General features: G+C 39.4%; 1 protein-coding gene and 1 long non-coding RNA gene across 15 annotated transcripts in view; one reads left to right on the top strand and one right to left on the bottom strand.

Moving 5' to 3' along the window:
* IGF1 (insulin like growth factor 1) overlaps positions 1-16813 on the top strand; it is a 72396-nt gene extending 55583 nt beyond the window's left edge. The window contains exons 3-4 of the mRNA NM_001313855.1: positions 753-934; positions 16676-16813. Coding sequence (NP_001300784.1) covers positions 753-934; positions 16676-16735 — 242 coding nt within the window. The 3' untranslated portion in view covers positions 16736-16813. The remainder of the gene's footprint in view (positions 1-752; positions 935-16675) is intronic.
* The window catches only part of LOC111090065, a 118878-nt gene continuing 97045 nt past the window's right edge, over positions 411-22243 (bottom strand). For 10 of the 14 annotated variants that reach the window (XR_005370704.1, XR_005370703.1, XR_005370701.1 and 7 more), the window contains 5 exons: positions 18683-18799; positions 16931-16987; positions 5270-5429; positions 4201-4297; positions 411-1124 (listed from right to left, as the gene is read on the bottom strand). This is a non-coding gene — a long non-coding RNA (uncharacterized LOC111090065). Of the gene's footprint in view, positions 1125-4196; positions 4298-5269; positions 5430-16930; positions 16988-18682; positions 18800-22243 lie in introns of all 14 variants that reach the window. The other 4 variants (XR_005370714.1, XR_005370705.1, XR_005370709.1 and 1 more) reach the window with 3 other exon arrangements.

Raw genomic sequence — 22243 nt, 5'->3', positions numbered from 1 at the left:
GACCTGCTCCATATCAAATGATGTTCTAAGTACTTTTCTTTATCTTTATCTTTTCTTTATGATTATCTCATGCAATCCTCAAAGAATCCTTATAAGGAAGACATTATTAACCTACTTTACAAATGGGTAAACTGGGGCCCAGAAGGTTTAAATGACTTGTCCATAATTACAGAACATGCAGGGATAGATCTGACCTTGAATCCTGGTTCCACCCCTTACTGCATGAATGACTTGCTTTAAGTCGTTCTGGGCCTGTTTTCACATCAGTAAAATGAGGAGCCCTTTCCAGGCTTAAAATTCCTTTGATACTCAACCTGATGTTATAATGGAAGCAGTTAAGCAAAAGAGCAAACACTTGAGCCATCCTGAGCATAAAAACTAGGCAGATTTGCTAAAAAGATGAAAAAAACTTAACACATGATCTTCATTTAATTAACTAAGCGAATATATAAGGAAAGACTCAGTTTGGGTGTAGACGAGATCCTTGACAACAGGTTTCTGAGAACTCAAGAATTAACACAAAATCCCCAGTGCACAAGTTAGTGCTAAGGCATGTGGGGCAGAGTCCAGAGCCACACTGGGATCCAGAAGGATTTGTGGGGCCAGGAATTGTTGGGGAAGCTTCAAGGAAGAGATTGGGATGTGTAGGTTGACCAGCTGTGGGGAGAAGAGAGGCTTCCGGGGTTGGGTGGAACTGTGGAGGTAGCATATTCCCCTCTAAAGCCAGGCCACCTTGTGTTTGATTTGCACAGACAAGCCCACAGGGTACGGCTCCAGCAGTCGGAGGGCACCTCAGACAGGCATCGTGGATGAGTGCTGCTTCCGGAGCTGTGATCTGAGGAGGCTAGAGATGTACTGTGCACCCCTCAAGCCTGCCAAGTCTGCCCGCTCGGTCCGTGCCCAGCGCCACACTGACATGCCCAAGGCTCAGAAGGTAAGCTAGCTGGCGGGGAAGGATCCACCATCCTCAAGACATTGAAGTGTCTTCTATCTGTGGGGAGGCCAAATAGGAATTACGGCCAATATCCTGGCTCACAGGTCGGAAAGACACCGTCCTCACTTCAGAGCTCCATCCCTCTGGTCACTCCACATTGTAGATTCTCCTTTCCACTCCTCTGGACGATCTGATACCAGAAGACAATGGAGAACAGTCACTAAACATGAGCTTTGGTATCAGACAAAACTGAAGTCCAGTTGCCAACTGAGAGCCCTTGACCAAGTAACATAACCTATCCAAACCTGTTTCATCAGTAAAATTGGGATAATAATACCTACCACATCAACTTGTTTTCAGAATTAATAAATACACATGCAATTCTTTCCGCATCCTGCACGAAGTAACTGTTGGACAAGTGTTAACATCTTTCATAATTGTAATTAATAACAAGGCATGCAACTTTTTTCAAGTCCTAGTAATCTGTGAAGGTGCAAAGAAAAAAGTATATGCTAAAATGGGAATTATTTGAAATTCACATTCAATGGCAAACTTAATTAAAGAAAAAAAACACTAAACATAGAAATTTCTGTTTGGCTATAAGAATAACCTAGAAATTTCTAATGACTAAAATCCATAGGTGTCTTTTTCTAAAACCTAGACTTCAAATGAACCTTAGAGCTACTATTTATGCCATCAAAAGTACATAAATTATCTGATGCATATTAGTCACTTGATAAATTTTGTTGTAAGAGTGAATACATGAATGAACAAATGAATAGAAGTGATTTGGTGATTTAGATTTTAGTCCTGAAGTAGCAAAAATGAAACTGAAGAGTAGGGGGTAAGTGAAGGAGAAAAAAAAAGTAAGGAAGGGTGGGTAAGGAGAGCAAAGCCCAAGGAGCTCCCCTTTGGGACACTGTTTAAAAAACCATAAACCAAAAACAAAAACAAAACTGTGGTTTTAATCTCTGGAGCCAAAGTTAGCTAGCATTGTGCAGAGAGCATAAGAGAAACCTAGAAGCTCACAGTGACATATTTGCTGCTTCCTGGTCCTACACTGCTGCCAAGCTGGGGGGAGGACTCAGGAGCTCAGCGGAGATGTGACCCCCAGGGAGCCACCATGAATGATGGAAAGGGGCTGGGAGGGGATCGCAGTAGCCCGGGCGGGGGCTAGTCAGGGAGCAAGCACCACAGTAGCAGCATAAGTGAATGTGGTTGAGAAGTGTGCTTGGGGGGATAAAGGCAGGGTAGTTCTTTCTGTTCCCCGGTGACCACTGCCTCACAATGTCTAGCGGGGGTGGGGGGGTGGGAGGGGTCAGAGATGAGTCCTAAGGTTCTAGAAGTTTGTGTCTTGTGACTGAGGCCTTAGCCATCCCTCCACCACCAATGCTGTCTCCTGTAGCACATGAAGCCCAGGCATTCCCGGCGGACGCAAAGGCTCTGTTTTCTGGGACACCCAGGGAGCCACCTGTTCTCAATGCAATTATTTTTGTGATGTTTGCAGTATCATCCCCCATCTACCACCAAGAGAATGAAGTCTCAGAGGAGAAGGAAAGGTGGGCCAAAGAAACGCCCAGGAGGGGAACAGAAGGTGGGGACGGAAGCAAGTCAGCAGATGAAAGGAAAGAAGAAAGAGCAGAGAAGGGAGACTGGAGCTAGAAACTGAACGCAGAGGCAAGAAAGGAAACTGGAGGAGAGAAGGACTAAGCAGACAGAGGCAAGGACGATGGGAGAGAAGCAGACAGCGATAAAGAAAAGTGGGAAGTGCTATAGAGGAATGAAGAACGGTAGGCGTGGTGGAGCTAGATGGTGCATGTGATGGAAAGAGGTGGAAGCTGCTGTAGAATGTGGCTAACAAATATGGAGAGGATGGAAAAGACCAATGTAATGCCCAAGGAAGCCCAGAGAAAAAAAAGTGGCAAGAATGAAAGAAGGAACACAAATTATGAAAGAGGCAAATAAGACACTACATTCCCCTCCCTGCTAAAAAAAAAAAATAAGAGTAAAAGAATTAAGATTTAAAAAAAAATCAAGATTTTTTATATGCATTTTAAAGTTCTGTGTGAAGCTATTGTAGAACTGCCCATGTCAATATATGTCCATAGTTAAATATTAGCCCCAAATTCTCAGCAAGACTGAATTGTGTCACAGAAGTTCCCAGATTTCCTTTCCTGTGGTGTCACTGGAGGCTGGGTTTCTTAGTCAAGTGCATGTTCAGGCCAAAGGGCACTCAGTGTTTGCTTAAAGGCCTGTGGGGCCAGTGAGGTAACCTGGAAGAAGAGGTCATTGATCCTTTCCTTTTTATTTTTGCACTTTGGAATCAGATATAAAAGATGCATTTGTCTGCTTAGGGTTGTGCTAACAATGTACCACAGACTGGGTGGCTTAAGCAACAGATATTTTCACACATTTCTGGAAGTTGGAAGTCCAGATGAAGGGGTTGACCTCATTTTAACTAAACTACCTCAGCCAACACCTTAACTCCAAATAGGACACATTTTGGGTACTGGGAGTCAGGCCTTGAATGTATGAACAGCTGAGGAGAGGCATGGTTCAGTCCATAACTGTCTGACTACTGTCTTCTGATGCCATCTGCTATGAAAACTCTGTCTGTCTGTCTGTCTCTCTCTCTCTCTCACACACACACAGACACGAATCTAGGTCAGATATGACATCCTGTGAGTTTCTGTTCCATGGAAACACTAGGACAAAAAGCCTGTGAAACTGATTGGTTCAATCCCTTCATTTTAAAGACAAGAATACTGAGAACCATAGAAGGGTGAAGGCACGCTTGAGTTCCAAGCTACACTCCTTCTGGCCAGCAGAGAAAAGCACACATAATCAACATGGACTGAGAAAGAATTCTGAAAGGAAAAGTCAGGGCAGAAATACACAGCACACGAAATCTTCCATTAGCTTACTATTTTTCCACCAGAAGGAAGGAAGGAAGGGCATGAATGAGAGCAAGGGGCTGGATTTCCCTGAAGGTAAAAACAAAACAAAAACAAAACAAAACAAAACAAAAAGCTAAGTAGAACCACAGAATTTAGGTCTTCTAAATCTTTTCCTTCAGCTTCTTTGATCTAACTAGTAGGGTTGGAGTCTTCATAGATATAAAACAAAAATTGTCAAGATCATCCAAATTATGAACTATAGGAGCTGAGAGAGGGTGTAAGAGAGAAGTGGTTAGCCAAGCACATGACAACACTTGTGGTGAGAAGATGACTAAACCAACAGTGAAGCATTTCATCCAAATCACCTACTCTGAAGATGTCATGGTATAAATGAACCTCCTTTCTGCCTGGTCCTTCATGCCTCTGCTGGCTTTCTACTTCAGGATCATCCTTCCTCTGTGGTGCACTGAAAAATATAATAAATATAACATAATGTAACATAACAGGCCATGTCCAAGGCTCAGCCCAGGAGGAAAAGTTCTAGTCAGATACATGTCAAGCCCCAGATGGGAGCTGAGCCACTTCTGCTGTGATTCCAAAAGCCTGGCCTGTCTGAATAGACCAGGGTAGGCTGGCATCTAAGCCCACCTAGTCAGCCACCTAATTCAGGAGATGCTGAGTTATTCCACTAAGATATCATGCTTTGAGACCAGCTCAGAAGTGAGCTGATGCTTGCTGTGACCACCACCTTAGAGTGGTTTGCAAATACAGATGACTCTTCAAGTTCCACAGAAGAACTAACAACTCATGTCCCATGGAAAGGTTCCTCAGAGGATTATCTCTCTTCCCATTGTTGACTGAGTAAATGCCAATTATGACTGAAAGCTTTGGATAAACTATAATTATACTCTACAATAAATTTCATTCAAAAGGAGTGAGGCAAAGACTTTAAAAGAAAAACAAAAGAATGGAACCTCCTAGTTAAAGAATGCTTGACTCTCACGCTATGGATTAAAATAATTTCTTTTTGGAATGGGTTTTATTGGCTCTAAAGCAGTCACCTTGAATGCCTACATATGGTTTCTGAAGGATATGAATTGACTAAATGGGAAGAACCTATTATTATTGTCTTTCCATCTCTTCCTCTCTAGTGTCAATGCTAAGCACCCAGTGATACATGTAATGCTAAATGGACAGGTGGACAGATGGATGGCTGGATAAAAACAGATGGACAAAAAAGTGAGAGAGGCAGCTGAATAGTGGTAAAGAAGACCATAAAAATAAGTAGCAGTGCCGAGATGAATGATTCCTCTCGTCCTTGCATGAGACAGCGAGACAAAGGCAGAGTAAAAAAGGAAGCAAAGGAGTTGTACTGACACAGCCTTGCGTGTTTTGAACTTCCTTCTAGAGCTTACACAGAAAGCATTCAAGGACTTACTGAGAAAGGTGGCCACGGATTGAATAGTCCTTTATAGTGAATGTTGTACACTTATTGCTCTCCCCAATGCTTTCTTAAAGTAGGCAGAGTATTCATCATCATTTAGAATTCTTTTGTTTCTACCATTTCTCTTGGGGCAAATTGATGACCAGCTGCAAAACTAAAGGGAAGATGGAAGGAATCATGATCCTGAAGTAAAATCGTCAAAAAATACCTTTATGGAGCACCTACAATGTGCCAAATTGTAGAAAAATATCTTTATTGAACACCTACAGTGCACCAACCTCTGCACAAGGCATGAAGGGGAATCCTAAAATAGATTGAAGAGGGAGGAAAATATAGCAGTTAAGAACACAGATGCTAGAGCCACACTGCCCAGGTTCAAATCCCGACTCTCACTCACTGGTTGTATGACCAAGGCAAATCATGACATTTATGTGTGCCTTGGTTTTCTCATCTGTCAAACAAGGGTGCTAACTGATGATACTTCCTAGGGTTGTGAGGGATTCACTGAGATAACATCTATATAAATGTGTATGGGAGCGTGTGTGTACAAACACATATTATATTGCTTAAAATGGTTCTTGGCATATGGTAATCACCTTTAGAGTTTTAGTTACATTATTTTATCTAGTTCTGAAAATTAGAGCCATCTGAAACAAACGTAAAAAATCGATCTCTTCAAGGGGAAGCGAGTCTTGTATTGTCACCAAAACCTTCAAAGCCACGTTTGCCAGTGCTTTTTGGTGAGGTGGTAGCCAGGTTTCAAGCAGATGATAGAAGAGGACTCAGTGACCTTAGAGTCCTTCCAACCCAGAGAACCCCAGTTCTATGAATAATTCCATCTTAAATGGAAGCTCAGTTCTCCCATGTGAGGAACCGTTAACTTTTATTTCAAGGTCACAGAATGAACTTTCAGAAAGAAAAACCACCATTTTTCTCAACCAGTTAGAATCAAATGTAATATGTGTTTTCATTTCATGGTGCCTGAGGAAAATTTAATTGTAGCATGAACTCCAGCTCTTACTAGTTTTAAGTAAAATTGCCAAAATAAATAGAAATGTGGGATATTTCCGGGCTCACACAGCTTCCGGGACATTTCAGTTCCTAGGGCTGCCGATCCAGTGCCTTTCACAAGCATTTGATCTTCTTTCAAACATCTCTTGAAAACAAACAAAACCTCATACAGCTTCGAATGTGTGTGCTGTTGGGATGTAAGGGTGGAAAAAGAGGCAAAAAAAAAAAAAAAGAGTCCTCAAAGAGCCCCTCCTCCCTCCCTCCACCCCTTGACCACCTCCCTCCCGCCAACCACCAACAGGAAATAGTTTTCTAAGTAATGCATTTTGCAATTTCTTCAGACCCTGAGCATTCATCCATGGGGAAAGATGAGGTCCATTCTCTTTACTTGTCTGTGTGATGGGAATAAGGCCTTTTACTCTTTAATAGGTAATAGGGAACTGACTTTTAATCCAAGGGCAAAGTTGACAGTTGGAAGTTAAAGTGGAAGCCCTTGGTAGCAATAAGATAAATTGTTTGAGATGAAGCAGAATGTCCCTTTATGGGGTTAGGGGTTTGGGGTAAATCATTTTCCAAAATTATAGGTAGATACAACTTCTTGGTTTTTCTTTCAATGAAGAATTCCTCAGGTTTGTATGCTCAACAAAATGGCTAAAAGCCCAGCAACTGGTTCCTATGAAAATCAGTGACAGTCTTTATTGACCTAAGCAAGACAAGTCCACTTATAAAGAAGGGGCAGGTGAGGTTGGCAAAGGTTCTTCAGGGGCCACTAAACTTCTAGGTTGAAATCAGCTTCTCCGTCCTCAGGGTGCTAACTGAAATGTGAGCACCTTGCCCTGATGTCCACAGGTTTGGGGTTCATCTTTGATGGGACCCTTTAATGCCTTTACTGCTACTTCCCTTTTATCCAGCAACCAAAGGAGGTTATTTAGAAATACTGACTTATGCTTAAACTCAAAAAGAGAGAAATAGGAATTGAGAACATCAAGGAAATTACATGAAATGTGGGACAATGGGCCTGTGAGTCCATAACTGGTACTTCTAACAAGCAGCCAGGAAAGTTCTCACCATATATTAGAGACACAATTACAGATCTGATGGGCTAAATAAGTAACAAGAGCTGGAAAACATTTCTGAAAAATTTCTATCTTTATTTTATTTACTAATGTGGTTACAGGTTTAAGACCCATTGGTCAGGAAACTGACTCTTGAAAAGTAGAAGTTTGATAGAAATAAGAATGTTAAAGAAGCATACAACTAATTTTTATTCTAAATGCCCTTGCTGGTAATTTAAAATCTGTAATTAACTACAGAAAATAGTTTTGAGGAGAAAGGGATTCTTTTCTCTATTTTCACATTGTGTGTGTGTGTGTGTGTGTGTGTGCAGTTTTGTGTTCTAGGATTCTTGCAACCACCTGTGATTTGGAGTGAATCACTTTCAAAATTATAGGTAAATACAATTTCTTGGCTTTTCTTTCAGTAAAGGCAAACTCTTATGTGAAAACTAATCACCATTCAAGAGAAATCACATTATTCTTTCGTCTTTTCAAAGGTTTAGTCCTAAGTTAAATATTCAGGAAACAACGGGAACATTATTGAAGTGCCAGAAAGAAGTTGGTTTTCTTTCTATTGTATCTTCTTCTAAGGATCCATGGGTTTCAACTACCTCCAATCTCATCTACAGAGGTAGAAAGAATGGCTCCGTAGGTTAGAAAACAGAAACTTTCACATAGAACCAGTCTGCAACTTTAGAAACCTTGAGGTCTAATTCTTGACCCAGCACAATCAAAGGTCAGTTGCATCCAGCCTGTCTTCATTCCAGCAAGCCCTGCCCCTACTTCTATCAGAGAATGGGCATTGTTAAGAGCAAGACCTATGAAAGGCTGAGCAGGATGGCAATTCTTCTGCCTCATGAAGTAACCCTAGAGTTCCCAGTGAGAGACCAAGAGATTTTACATCAAACCCAAGCTGACCAAATGGCCTAATCTTCTAAGATGGGATTCACATGCCAGAAGTTTTTATAAAATTCTGTGTAAAATATATAAACACTTGTATGGAGCTTTCTGCCTGGCCAGCTCCAAGAGGTCAAGCGATCAAAGACTAAGCATCTCTGCCACCTGTGAAAATATGATGTGCTCTTTTCACAACTGTAGCTAACAATCATAGTAAGACAAAATTACCAAATGATGTGGTGCCAGTCCACAGCAGGTTGATGGCTGCTTAAGGATTCCCAATCAGCTGACTGTCGCAGACTTGAGAGTATGCCATATTTATGCTATGGTGTGAGTGTGGTATGACTGAGTAGTTCATGAGGCATTGCAGGATTAGAAAATCAGAGAAGCATAAATGAATCAATAAAGACAGCATCATTACTGTTACTTCCTCAATATCTGTTGACTTAGGCCACTGTTGGATGCTCTGGTGGGTCTGTCTGTAAACAATGACATTTATTTTCTTCTTCAAGTGAGTATTAGGATGGAGGTAGAAACAATTCTGATTTCTAAAAACTGTATATGCACATGAATTGTTCTTGTGCCATTTTCTGTCTTGGAAAAGCTCTGGTTGGCACCCTGTGTGTTTACTTTTATATGCTGAAAGTCTCCCATCAACCTCAAACAGATGCAAATCACTTTAACTTATCATAGTGTTATTTTGTTCATCCTAAAAGTTCAGACAAGCCTTCCAAACTTCCAAAATTTCTCTCAATTCAGCAAGGAGGAATATTTAGAACACAGCCTTTGAGTGTTGTGCCCAGATGTGTCATACACACAAAGAATGAGTGGAGGTGGCCTTTCCTACTGATCCTGTGAACTCATCACTACAACGTTGAAATGACACCAAAAGGTACAACCCTGGGCCTCACATCTCCTCAGAACATTGTAATGTGAATTGCTGCATACACTACTTTCAGGACCCCAGCATAAGTTGTACGACAGAGGAAACAAAGGCCTTTTGGAGGCTGGAGAGAGAGAAAAAAATAATAATAATCAAATCCAGTTTTTAGGTAAAAATGTACTGAATCTTTACCACATTATCAGTGAAATTGCTAGAATGTGGTGTTTCACTTTTTAAAATACCACAATAGTTGAACCTTTCAGCAATTCCAAAATCAACTCCCTCTGGGAAAGATAGTGGGCTTAAATTTATATATATATATATATATATATATATATATATATATATATATATATATATATATATATCACAGACACAAACAGCTAACTGAACAAGCTGCCCATAAAATCAACAGTCTAAGCAACCTGAACCCTGAAGTGTTTTACAACATCCTTCAAGACTATTAAAGGCAACCTAAATACCTCTTGTCAACAAGGGAAAATACCCCTCAGCACTTTTTTTCCCCTTTTCTTTTTCTTTTTTTCTCTCCAGGCTTTTAAACAACTTTGGTAGTGATTTCTTACATCACAGACAGAAATATCTGAGATAGAGTCAGGTGGTATCCTTTGAAGAGTAAGAAAGTTGCTAAATCAGGATAATCCTCGAGGAATTACAGGACAAATATAAATTCCCTAAATCCTAGGGATTCCTAGGGATACACCAGTCACTAGAAGAAAAAAAAAAAAAAAAAGAAAGAAAAAAAAAAGAGGTATACATCTGCTATCCCAGCACTGAAGGGAGTACTGAGTACCCAGTAAGTCAATATTCCCTTTCTCCAGCCAGGGAAAGGTCAACACCCTTCAATGGGATGTGCTTTGACCACATCAATTATAAAAAGGGCAGTGGGCAGTAAGAATAGGTGGTATTTGTTAAACACACACTTGTGGTGAGGATTATACTGAATTATTTCAGTTAATCTTCATCTTTAGCCTGTAGGATAAGTACTACGATTATCCCCATTGTACCGATCTAAAAACTTGGGCTGAGTAAGGCTAAATGTCTTGCCATGGTCTTGCTCTAACAAGTGGTCAGACCAGAATCTAAACTCAAGATGGACTCCAGGGCGTTAGCCATGAACTGCACTCTTTCTTCTGCATTTTTTCGCATATGTGTCTTGTACTATCATCCACTGATTGTAAGTTCCAAAACAGGAGGGGCCTCCGTAGTATGTGTCCCCACAGAGAACACGGCAGGAGGTAGGAAGCTGAGGCGAGGAGGCTAAACTCTGTTCTACTAACTGTAGGAAAATTTAAACAATTTGACAAGCATTTCCTGGTTTGCTCCATTTGTCCAAAGCACCATGAGTCTGGGGAAGATCCAGAGTTGAAGGAAACATGTTATCTCTCCTCAAGGAGCTTACTTTTCAGTGGGGACACACAGACATAATTCACTCTACTGCATGCACCTCAATGCTCTAACAAAGATAGAGGCAGAGTGGACTTTGAGAGCATAAAGGTCTACAGAGATGGATGTTGCTAATAAATGAGCTCATAAAATGAATCAAAAGCAAGGGCCCTTGAAACAGTAGGCTCACACACAACTATGCCAGGTCAAGTGTGTAAGGATGATCACATGTTCCCATAACAGCATTATGAGGTGGGTGTGCTTACCCCCGTCTTTTACTTTACAGAAGAGGAAATAGGAGCAAACAATGTTGTGATTGTCAAAGTCCCTTAATTCCTGTGTGGGGAGGTGGGATCCTAACCAAGTGTATAAACCCAGGTCTTTGGGGGAACAGAGATGGGACTGGGTTACATGAGCAGGATTTTATTAGGGACAAATACCTGTGAGGAAGGAAACTGGGGAGGAACCAGGAAGTCTGGGCAGACCATCAGAACACAGTGCAAGTGAAGGACCCCAAGTGAAGGAGAAGGGCAGGGGGAGAGAGTGTTGGGTGGAAGTGTCTCGAACTGCTTTACAGTCTAAGGAAGAGTGCAGAAAAGGCCCTGGGGGTCCTTGAACCAAAAGTATGCCAAGAAAGGAGTCTTGCATGTCCCAGGAATGGGTCTACCTTGTGTCCCCACCATGCTCAGTCTTGGAATTGGGGGTGCCAGCTCTGGGCCACTCCCCATGGCCAGAGAAGAGGGTCATACTGGAAAAAAATGGCCATTCCCACTGTAACCGCAGAAATGGTAGGATGAGGTAATTTCTAGGAAAAAAGTAAGAGGCTGAGCAGACCGACATTACATCCAAACTGTATACCTTTTACTTTGTTAAGAGGCAACCATCACACCAGGAAAACAAGTCTCTTGAAATGTGCACCTTTGTGGCTTTAAAAGTCACATCCCAAAGCGCTGAGTAGATTGCAGGACACTTACTTTCTTGGCTCCTGGAGATGAAAGGCTGACCCAACTCTCCTGGAATTTGAACTTGTGATTCCCTCAAGTAAAGAAATATCAAAGATGATACTGAAATATCTAAATTGTCCTCCACAATCTCATGTGTCTCCAGGCCAAATCAAGCAAAATAGCTAGAGCACATCCTTTCTGGCAGGTAAAGAGCTGATACCTGGGCGATCTTTCCAATTATCTGCTCTCCTTTTCCCCCCCATTTTGCCCTTTTTGGGCAAAGGTCAATGCTGAGTTAGGACTTTATGGGATATAGTAGGCTGCTAATATTCTGTACTGGACATTATTTTCCCACCATTTTTATAGGGTGCCAGGCTTTTCTTAGACTTTGTGTCATACAATACTTACTTGTTTGGAGTAGTTGAGATGGAAACATAATCTATTGAAAACATCACTGCTTCCTCTCTGAATTTTTTTAAAGATTTTATTTATTTACTCATGAGAGACAGAGAGAGAGAGAAAGAGAGAGAGGCAGAGACACAGGCAGAGGGAGAAGCAGGCTTCATGCAGGAAGCCTAACATGGGACTCAATCCGGGTCTCCAGGATTAAGGCCCTGGGCTGAAGGCAGCGCTAAACCGCTGAGCCACCAGGGCTGCCCTTCCTCTCTGAATTTAAAGAGACTATTATCATTCTTCTTTTAGATACTATTTTTCGAGCCAAAATCTCATAAAGATGGGCAGGGGAAAAAAAGAAAGGCTTATAATATCCACAGGGTTAGCTTTGGCTAACTTGATACTCTGCTACTAGATTCCTATGATTAACAATATAAATGAGGCCCAGCTCACACTGGTAAGGGAGGACACCCCCTTGCCCTCTAAACAAGCATCTAACACTGTCTAGGATTATGGGCAGCTTATAATATTGTCAATAATGATAATAATAATCATTATTCCAATATTATTGGAAAGATATTTGGACCTTGGAGTACCCAATAATGTTTTATCTTTTGGGGAAGCCATATGGTAGAATGGCTAACTGGTGAGCTCCAGGATCAGAGGAAACTGGCACAAATCCCAACCACGGTCACATCTTCCCTGTAAGAAATTAGGAAAGTTGGCTTTTCTAAGCTTCAGATTCCTTAAAGGTAAAATGAGCAAGACACAGTATCCACCTCCAAGTGAACTAGGAGAATTAATTAAGAAAAATACGTGCAACTAACATGCATAATATAGAGCCCAGGTGCTAAGCCATAGAAGTATCTTATTAACATAATAAACTGTCTTATTATTAGTCCTAGATCTATCAGTTTGTTCCTATGTGACCTCAAGCAAGTCACCAAATCTTAGCAAGCATGAGATTATAAATAAAACTGATGCAGGGATCCCTGGGTGGCGCAGCGGCTGGGCGCCTGCCTTTGGCCCAGGGCGCGATCCTGGAGACCCAGGATCGAATCCCACGTCGGGCTCCCTGCATGGAGCCTGCTTCTCCCTCTGCCTGTGTCTCTGCCTCTCTTTCTCTCTCTCTCTCTCTGTGACTATCATTAAAAAAAAAAAAAAAAAAAAAACTGATGCAAATAATATCACCTACTGGAGATTACTGTGTAAACTATGAAGTGTCTACAAATGTTAATCAAGGTTATTGTTACTGCCATTGTTATTCACACTCAGTGATCCATTTCTTTTTTAAGATTTTATTTATTTATTCATGAGAGACACAGAGAGAGAGGCAGAGGGAGAAGCAGGCTCCCTGTGGTGAGCCCAATGCGAGACTCGATCCCAGGACCTCAGGATCACGACCTGAGCCAGAGGCAGATGCTCAACTGCTGAGCCACCCAGGTGCCCCTCTTGGTGATCTTTTTAATCAAAAAGTTTGTGGATTGCTTTCATTTGTAAAGTGAGGAGCTAGGATAAAAGTCAAGAGACAATGGAAGGATATGTATATCATGTAATAATCCAGGGCATTTTCCAGCTTCCTAAATTGTGTGCATGGTACACATGTACCATGTACATGGTATACATGTACATATGTATATCGCAAATTAAGACCTTCTGGAACTTATTCCCTATTATGAGTTGGTCAACATTTCCCTTGGAGTGATAAATTTCCTCAACCAACCTGAGCAAGCTAGAGGACCAGCTGTTTTTCTTTTTTTTTTCTTAAATAATCTTACCTTCCCTGGTGTCAATAGGAAACAGTATTTACTCACTACTGTTTTCCTTTCAAAAATCTGTCTATTTGCATACTAGAAACAGTTTCAGCTGGTTTGTTTGTCTTGGACAAGCTGTTGAAGTGAAAAGTTTTTGCTTGGCTGAATGTGGGACAGTTTCATAACGCTTCAAGAAGTGCACTGAAGGTGGGTGCCAGCTCCGGCTGCTTCTAACATGCCTCCACTTGCTGCCCATTGTCGAGGGTGGCCAGCGTAATTAAATTAAGACAATGAGCAAAGCAACAGATGCGACTGAGACCAAATCCCTGAGTGCTTTTGTTTTGTCACTGTCATTGTCTGCAACAAAGAAGTCACATGTGAGAGCCTGGGAAGGGAGCCAAATGCAAACCAGACAACATCCCAGCTGGTTTTGAATGGCCTCCACCTTACGCGTGTGTGCATGGGAACCATGCTACTTGGCGCAGTGTCTGTCGACTCAAGTGAGCTTCTGCCCATGGCTCTGCTGCAAGGTCGAAACAGACCCACAAGAAATAGGCCAGAGGATCTCTGTGCTCACTGACACTTTACACCTCTGCCATCCAGAGAAAAGAAGAATTTCTCTGTTGGGGAAAAGGATAAGATCCATGCGCTTGACCAATCTGACTTCAGTCCTTTGACTTACAGCCCTCATGAATTTGGAGAGGGATATATAGAATAAATATAACCTGAGTTTTTTTCTTCTGTAAATCTGGGATTAATTTGGCTTGAGAGAAAGACTAGAGATTAAATACTTCATCTTTTAGTTTGTTACTATTTCATTCTTGAGCATTTTCCAAGTGTAAGCATCATTAGGATTCTTAAGTCTTCTTTTTCTAGGCTAGTATGCCTGTTAAAGCGAAAAGAAGGCAAACTCAGATTAGCATATTTTTTAGATCTGTTATTTGATTTGATTAGTAGTTTGATAGTTTGATTATCCTTAATAATAGCCATTGGTGGGGGTTTTGATGAGCCACATACCATCTGCAGGATCCATTGCATATCGAACAGAAAAGTTTCAAGGTGTTTAGGACAATAGTGAGCCTACTATATAGCCCTATTTGTCTTTCTTCCATTTTTCAGGAGAACTCCTTTAAGAAAGAAGAATAGCATATAAAATTGGAAATACAAATTTACTGGTAGCTTAAGAGTAGGTGCTTTAACAGCAACAAATGCATGTTCAGTGGACGTAGTAAAATTGTATGGTATCTGGGGGGAAAGTGCCAGGATTTTAAAACAGATGCATTTCAAGCTATCCTATACAAATACCAAACTTCTTCCCACAACCTTTTCTCAATGGCCACTGAGCTATGTTTATTTTGATAAACATATCTATACAATAACACTATCTTCCTTCTATTTAATAAATATAGGATATTGACCGTCAATTTCCAAAGTGCTACTAGCTTTTTTGAAGGACTCGGTGATAACTTGAATGTTCCAGGTAGAGCTGATAAAAATAGGTGTAAGAAAAATTACCAAATCCCTCTGGGCCCTGGCCAATAGATATTATTTCCAGGGATTGTAGCTGGTTCTGTCCCAGCTTCTCACACACTGTAGGTTTTGGTGTGAGCAATCTCCAGGGTCCCTTACAATGACCTCTGGGTTCCTAAGAATGCTTGGGTTAAGAGGTCATTAGCCAGAAGGGAAGAATTTAGAGATTCCAGCCGCCATAGTGAGAACTCTTATTTTTGGTCATGATGAAAACATGTTTGGGGTTAAAAAGGTATACTGTGAATTCTTGAACCTCACACTGTAACAAACAGTTATCGGTTATACATAATAGTTACTATTATTACTAAGGTCCTTCTGGCTCAAGGTGAAACCAAGAGAAGCAGCACCTAATTTCTATGCACGCAGATGCCATGTCCTCCCAGATTAAATTCACATCTTCTTATTCATCTAAATAAACTTTGCTACATAAATATATTCAAGGAAAAATAATAACTATAGGAAAAGTATGATCACGCACTGTTAAAGGGCCTATTATAGTTATTCATTAAATTCATTCTGTAGCTATTTATTGAGCAACTGCAATATTCCAGGCATTGTTTTAGACACAAGGATATAACAGTGAACAGACTGATTTCTACTACATGGAGCTTCTATTCTAAGCAAAACTTAATATGCCTTGGACAACAGCATTGCTTGCTGATAAGTGAATGGTAGCACCAAAATAAGGAACCCAGGTAGTCTAGGAATGGTTACTTTCCAATGAAGATGAAATTATAATAATAATGAGTAAATAATAATAATGATAAATAGCTAATACTTATGTAGTGCTTACCATGTGTCAGACCTATTATAAGTCTTCTTAGGTACTACTTCTTTAACTCTTAATCCTACAAAGTAGGAACTATTATTATACTAGTTTATAGATAAAATTGAGACATAAGAGATTGCCACTTTCACAAGTTTACATAACTAAAACTGAAAAAGTCAGGATTGGAACCCAGCTCAGTATGTCTATGATTTTACAGATTCTAAGTCAATCATTAAATTTCCCAATCTTCTACTTCTAAAAACTCTCCCTCTCTCCATAGGAGAAAGAGAAAAAAATTAAAAAGAAAGATCTCCTGTTTTATAAAAATCAAACCAAAACAAAATGCAATAAAATAACAGAGGATGATCCCAGAATGTGTTCCTTTCTTTTTTTTTTTTTTTTTTTTTTCTCTTTTTTCTCCCCTCTCAGTAGGAAAAGATGCCACAGGACAGGATTCTGAATTTTTCAAAGTCTCCTTCCTGTCAACAAATCTGTGACAGCAACAGATGAATAGAAACATATTTCTGTGTGATTATAAAACAATCTCATGACACCCTCAGGGGCACATAAAAGTAGCCTGAGTAAGATTTGACTAAATTAAAAGCTAAAGGCCCATCTACTTACATATGTCTTTCTTAGAAAAAAGCTATCTATGAGATTGACTAATGAGACATAAAATATGAGACCCCATGTTAGAACTGGTTGGGGGGGGCACATAAAACTGCATCAATTAATGTTGCTGTTTCTCCCTTACTTTTAGGAAGTACATTTGAAGAATGCAAGTAGAGGGAGTGCAGGAAACAAGAACTACAGAATGTAGGAAGACCTTCCTGAGTTGTGAAGAATGACATGCCACCGGCAGGATTGTTTGCTCTGTAGGAGTTACCTGATAAACACCAGAAGACCTACCAAAAAATATTTAATCACATTTCAAAAGATGGGCATTCCCCTCAATGAAATACGCAAGTAAACATTCCAACGTTGTCTTTAGGAGTGATTGTTAAAAGCTTTGCACCTTGCAAAAATGGTCCTGGAGTTGGTAGATTGCTGTTGATCCTTTATCAATAATGTTCTATAGAGAAAAAAGAAAAAAATATATATATATCTTAATCCCTGCCTCTCAAGAGCCACAAATGCATGGGTGTTGTATAGATCCAGTTGCACTAAATTTGTTTCTGAGTCTTGGCTGCTGGAGCCATTCATTCAGCAGCCTAAGTGGTTTATTAATCTTTTTTTATTTGCACTTCTTTCTACACAACACAGGCTGTTTGTTCTACAATGTCTGATGATCTTGTCTATCTCCACCCCCTCAACTTCATCATCTTTACATTTGCCAAATTTGGCCTCCTCAAGAGCAGCAACAAGCAGTCAAATAGCACACCCAAAAGATTTTAACCCAAAAGATTCCATCTGTGGCATTTGTACCAAAATATAAGTTGGATGCATTTATTTTAGACAAAAGCTTTATTTTTCCACATCTTGCTAAAAAAAATGCAAGTAGTTGCAATATTGAGGCCAATCATTTTTAGGCATATGTTTTAAGCATAGAAAGTCTCAAACTCTTAACAGTTCCTTAAAATGATGAGTTAGTGTACAACCTGATTAGTAACTTCTCTTTTTATTTTTTCCATATAGAGCATTATGTAAATTTAGCATATCAAGAATACAGGATATATCACAAACAGTATGTAAAACTCTGTTTTTTTAGTACAATGGTGCTATTTTGTAGTTTGTTATATGAAAGAGTCTGGCCAAAACGGTAAAAGGTGAAAGCAAAACAAAAGAAGCCTGGAGCTGAAGATGACACAAAGAGGAAGAGTACTAAAAATCCATCCATGTGGGAAGAAGGCAAAATTCCCCCAATTATGCCTTCCGGGAAAAACGTAAGACACAAAGTCCACTGATGCCAATTCGATTGGCGAGTCTAGAGAGGAGTGGAAAAAGCAGAGAAGCTAGGAATTTAACAGTCCTGGCTTCTAGTTCTTGTTGAAGAAACAAACATCTGCTGACTCCATCATGGACTCACCACTGTGTGACTTTGGGCAAGTCACTTCACCTCTCTGTGCCTCAGTTTCCTCATCTACAAAATGGGGGCAATATGCCATCTACCTACCTCATGGGGGTGGTATGAAGATTACACAGATAAAGCTCCAGATTCTATCCTGGGTTGCTATGAGGGCATAAGGTCAGAGCCCTTCAGTTGCTGGGATGTGAGGAATTGTAGAAACAACCCATTCATGGTACAGCTAGGAAACTGATTAGCCGAACGTTCCTGACACACTAACTCTTGTTAATGAAGCTGTTCCACAGACCATCCAACTCTCCTAGTTGTGAAAAGCTGCCAGCTCCATCTCTTTTAAAACCCTTTCAAAATAAGTTAGAAATATCTGATTTACAGTTTCATTTGAATTCTGCATTTGGATGTATGAATACAAAGTGGAAAGAGAAAAAGGAAAAGAAAAAAAGGGAAAAAAAGACTTCCACCAGTGAAAGGGCAACTACTCCATCTTTTAGCACTCACTGACTCTTCTAGGCAGTTACTAGTAATCTAAGACAATACTTCTTGTAATATTATAAATGATACTCCGTTCATTGTGAACAATATAGTTATTCCTACTCCTTGGGCAATCTAAAAAAATTGCCCAAGATTCCAAATATTGACATAGTATCTAATTTTTTAAAATCACAAAATTACTTTCTTTAATAATTTTGCTCTTATCCTTACCTGTATTTACATATATATATATAAATTTTTGTTAAAACATACTTGACTAGAGTTGCTAGTTGAGAGGCAAAATTTTCTTTTCCAAAACTAGAAATTTTCCTTCATGTCTGCTTACAAGAGTGACCCCTGGCCCTCTGTGGGTGCATCTTATCCATTCAACTGAAAATTAATATCAAGAAAATCCAACAGTGAGGACAGGCCCATGGTGACCTAAAAAATGTTTCCCATCTACATACATATTAAGATTTTCTTATTAGAATGATGAATCGTCCATCATTCAGATCTTTTTTATCTGCCTTTAAACATTTTGGTGAAAAGCAACCAGGCTTGATTACTTCATGCAAATTGTATTTCTTTATTCTTGGAAAGTGTACATGGAAAACAAAAATAGCATCTTTAGTTTTCATCCCACTGGTTCACCTTGAGTTTCAGAAACCAGAGAAAGTCTAAGACTTCCTGGATCTTCAAACATATGCAAAAAAAAAAAGGCCTATATGGTGGGTCCCCCACTCAGCCAGTAAGTCTTTAAACCCTCAGACCCTCAGCATTACTTGAATTGAGCACCGTTGGAATGCTGAGCCATGCTGTGATCATTACAGACAAAGGTAAAAGAAACTGGTAAAAGAAACTCATTGTTGCCCTTTATCTGTTTTCCAGACAGATGTGTTCTGTGGATTTAGATGCTGGACCCCTCTTCCCAAAATGGCACTTCTGGTTTTTATTCTTGCTCTTCATGTATACCCTTATGTGCAATCCTCTGCAGACCTGTGGGTTTCCAGACACAGTTGGATATGGTAATTCTAAGTGTCTCTGACTTATTTGATTCACTTAATAATTCTATTCACGGCCAAAACTACCCCAGTGAGGAAAGCTTAAATGTGCAAAGCCATATTATCTTTCTTAATTTTTCTAACACATAATCCTCTCCAACTGTATCATAAATCAACAAATCAAAAATTGACTAATTATACTAATTCACTATCTTACTTTTAAATGACATTAAACTAGAAGACAAATCAGTGCAAAACTTCAAAAGTCAGTTGATCTATACACTACAGCAGAATGACCCAGGATTGATGGAAAGGAGCACCTAAAACTTCACAACTCAAAACTTTCATAAGCTTTGCTTTGGATTTTTCAAATAAGGCAATTTCAAAATGTTTATGAAAAATCTGTAAATATTGGTAAGAATGAGCCAATTCTTAAGCTTAAAGGCTTAAGTCCTAATTTAACCGACAATGCTGAATACCTAGATCAAATTTCTGTTCCCAGTTCCCCAAATAACGTAACAGTGTCTTTTGAACACTTGAAGATGAGGAGGCTCCACTGAAAAAGTTAACTTATCTTTCTATCAGAATCCACTCTTCTAGAGATAAAAACTCACAACACCCACTCCCCCCACATACACACACATGCAAGTGCATGTGCGCACACACACTCACCCTAAAAGTCCAATGAAAGACTGAGAAGAAATGACTTCCTTGAAAAAAACTTATTGGGGAAAAAAAGAGAAGAAAGAAAGAAGAGAAAGAAAAAGAAATAAAGAAGAAGAAAAAAGAAGAAAGAAGAAGAAAGAAAGAAAAAGAAAAAGAAGAAGAAAAAAAGAACAGAAAGAAAGACAAGAAGACCGACCGCGAACGCCCACCAACGCCCTCCGACGCACCAGCACGACCGAAGTCCAAGCACGAGCACAGAAAGAAAAGAAAAAAAGAAAAAGAAAGAAAGAAAAGCAAGCCTGGCCTCCCTTGAGAATACATCCCCTCCTTGGAATGTCAATGTTTGTGTAGATGAAACCATCTCATGCACTGTGGCTCCAGAGTTTCTGTTACTAGTTTATGCACTTGGGAGACTGCTTAAATGGAAGATGTAGCACATTTTGCTTTCCCATTTATTGTTTGGCCGGCTATGCCAATGTGGTGCTATTGTTTCTTTAAGAAAGTACTTGACAAAAAAAAAAAAAAAAGGAAAAAAAAAAAGGAAAAAAAAGCATAGACATATTTTTTTAAAGTATGAGAACAACAATTCTATAGATAGATGGCTTAATAAAATAGCATGAGGTCTCATTACCACCAACTTTCAACTTTTTAATCACTCACAAGTAGCATACTGTTCACCAAATTCCAAATTATGAGTTTGGGGGTGTAGGGGCAGAAGATGGAATTTTTGTAAAGTTAGAAGGCTCTGTTACTCTGTCGGCTCTTAAACTCAGCAAAATTAGCAATATGTTATCCAATCTGAACACCTCGATCAAGAGCATAGAGTACATTTTGGGGGAAAAAAAGGATCTTATAGGCAAATGGCAGAACAAAAGATGATAAAGTCACTCGTTGATTTTTGTGCTCTGCTCTAAAACTGATATTCAGCAAGTGGAGAAAATTTTTTTAAAAATGAGGGAAAAAATTGCATAGATTAAATCTGTTAAAAACAGCTTCCGCCACCTCCCCCTCAAGTCATTCTCTGACATTTACTGGTTTATAGAAGATACTCTCCCTTTGTCTAAACATCTCAAGGAGCAGTAGCTCTCCTAAAAAGCAATCACTGATCTCATTGGGAAGTGTTGGGAAGTATTTCCTTATGAGATGGGGGTTATCTACTGATAAGGAAAGAAGAATTTATGAGAAATCATTGAAAGAGATGGCTAACAATCTGTGAAGATTTTTTTTTTGTTTTCTTTTGTTTTTTACTTTATACAGTCTTTATGAATATCTTAATGTTCAAAACCGATTTGGTTCTTTCTTCTTCTTCTTCTTCTTTTTTTTTTTTTGTATTGGAATGAGGGATGATAAATTAAACCCACATAGACTCTTTAAAACTATAGGCTAGATAGAAGTGTATGTTTGACTTGACTATTTAAAATGTTTTTTCTATTTTTAATCTTAAAAAAGTGTACTAATTTATTAGAGACAGATCCTGTTTGGCTCTCTTCATAAGAAAGAAGAATCACCAGGGCTTTCCCATCAATGTTTTCAAAAGATAAATCTGATTTATCCATCATTATGGCATCATTTATTTTTTAAAAAAATTTAATACAAGAATTGCAATTCTTTATGCCCCTCTCTTGCAATGATCATGAAGTTCAAAATATGAGGGGTTAAAAACAAGAAGAAAATTTTGTGGATTCTTTGTTTTCGGTTTGTTTTCAGTGCTAATGTTTAATCCTATAGTACATATTTGCTTATTGCTATGTTAATATTCTAAAAGACTTTCCTGTTAGGTGTTAGAAACTGATACATAGATATCTTTTTTGTGATTTCTATTTAAAAAAAAAAAAGGAGATGAGAAGACTGAAGCTTTAAAGTGCATATGGTACAGGATAAAGATACCAACTGAAATAACCAAGTCCATCCTAAAACAATTTTTTTTTTTTTTTTTTTTTTTTGGCGGGGGAACTTCTCATACATAAGACAGAAGCCCAGGGAATTTTTGAAACTATCTCTATTCCTCCCAGTCCTTATTCAATTAATATTTGCCTCAAAATTGTATAGAGGGGTCACCAAGCTGAAACCCTGTAATTCAAGGGGCTTCTTTAAAAAATACATATTCTACACATTCCCTCTTAATTTATGACTACACGTTGATCTTAAACATGGTCCCTTTTCTTCC

This window comes from Canis lupus, chromosome 15 (genome assembly GCF_011100685.1).
Source record: "Canis lupus familiaris isolate Mischka breed German Shepherd chromosome 15, alternate assembly UU_Cfam_GSD_1.0, whole genome shotgun sequence".
Classification (NCBI taxonomy): domain Eukaryota; kingdom Metazoa; phylum Chordata; class Mammalia; order Carnivora; family Canidae; genus Canis; species Canis lupus.
The sequence above is the reverse complement of the archived record's forward strand: the minus strand, read 5'-3'. Positions and strand labels throughout refer to the sequence as shown.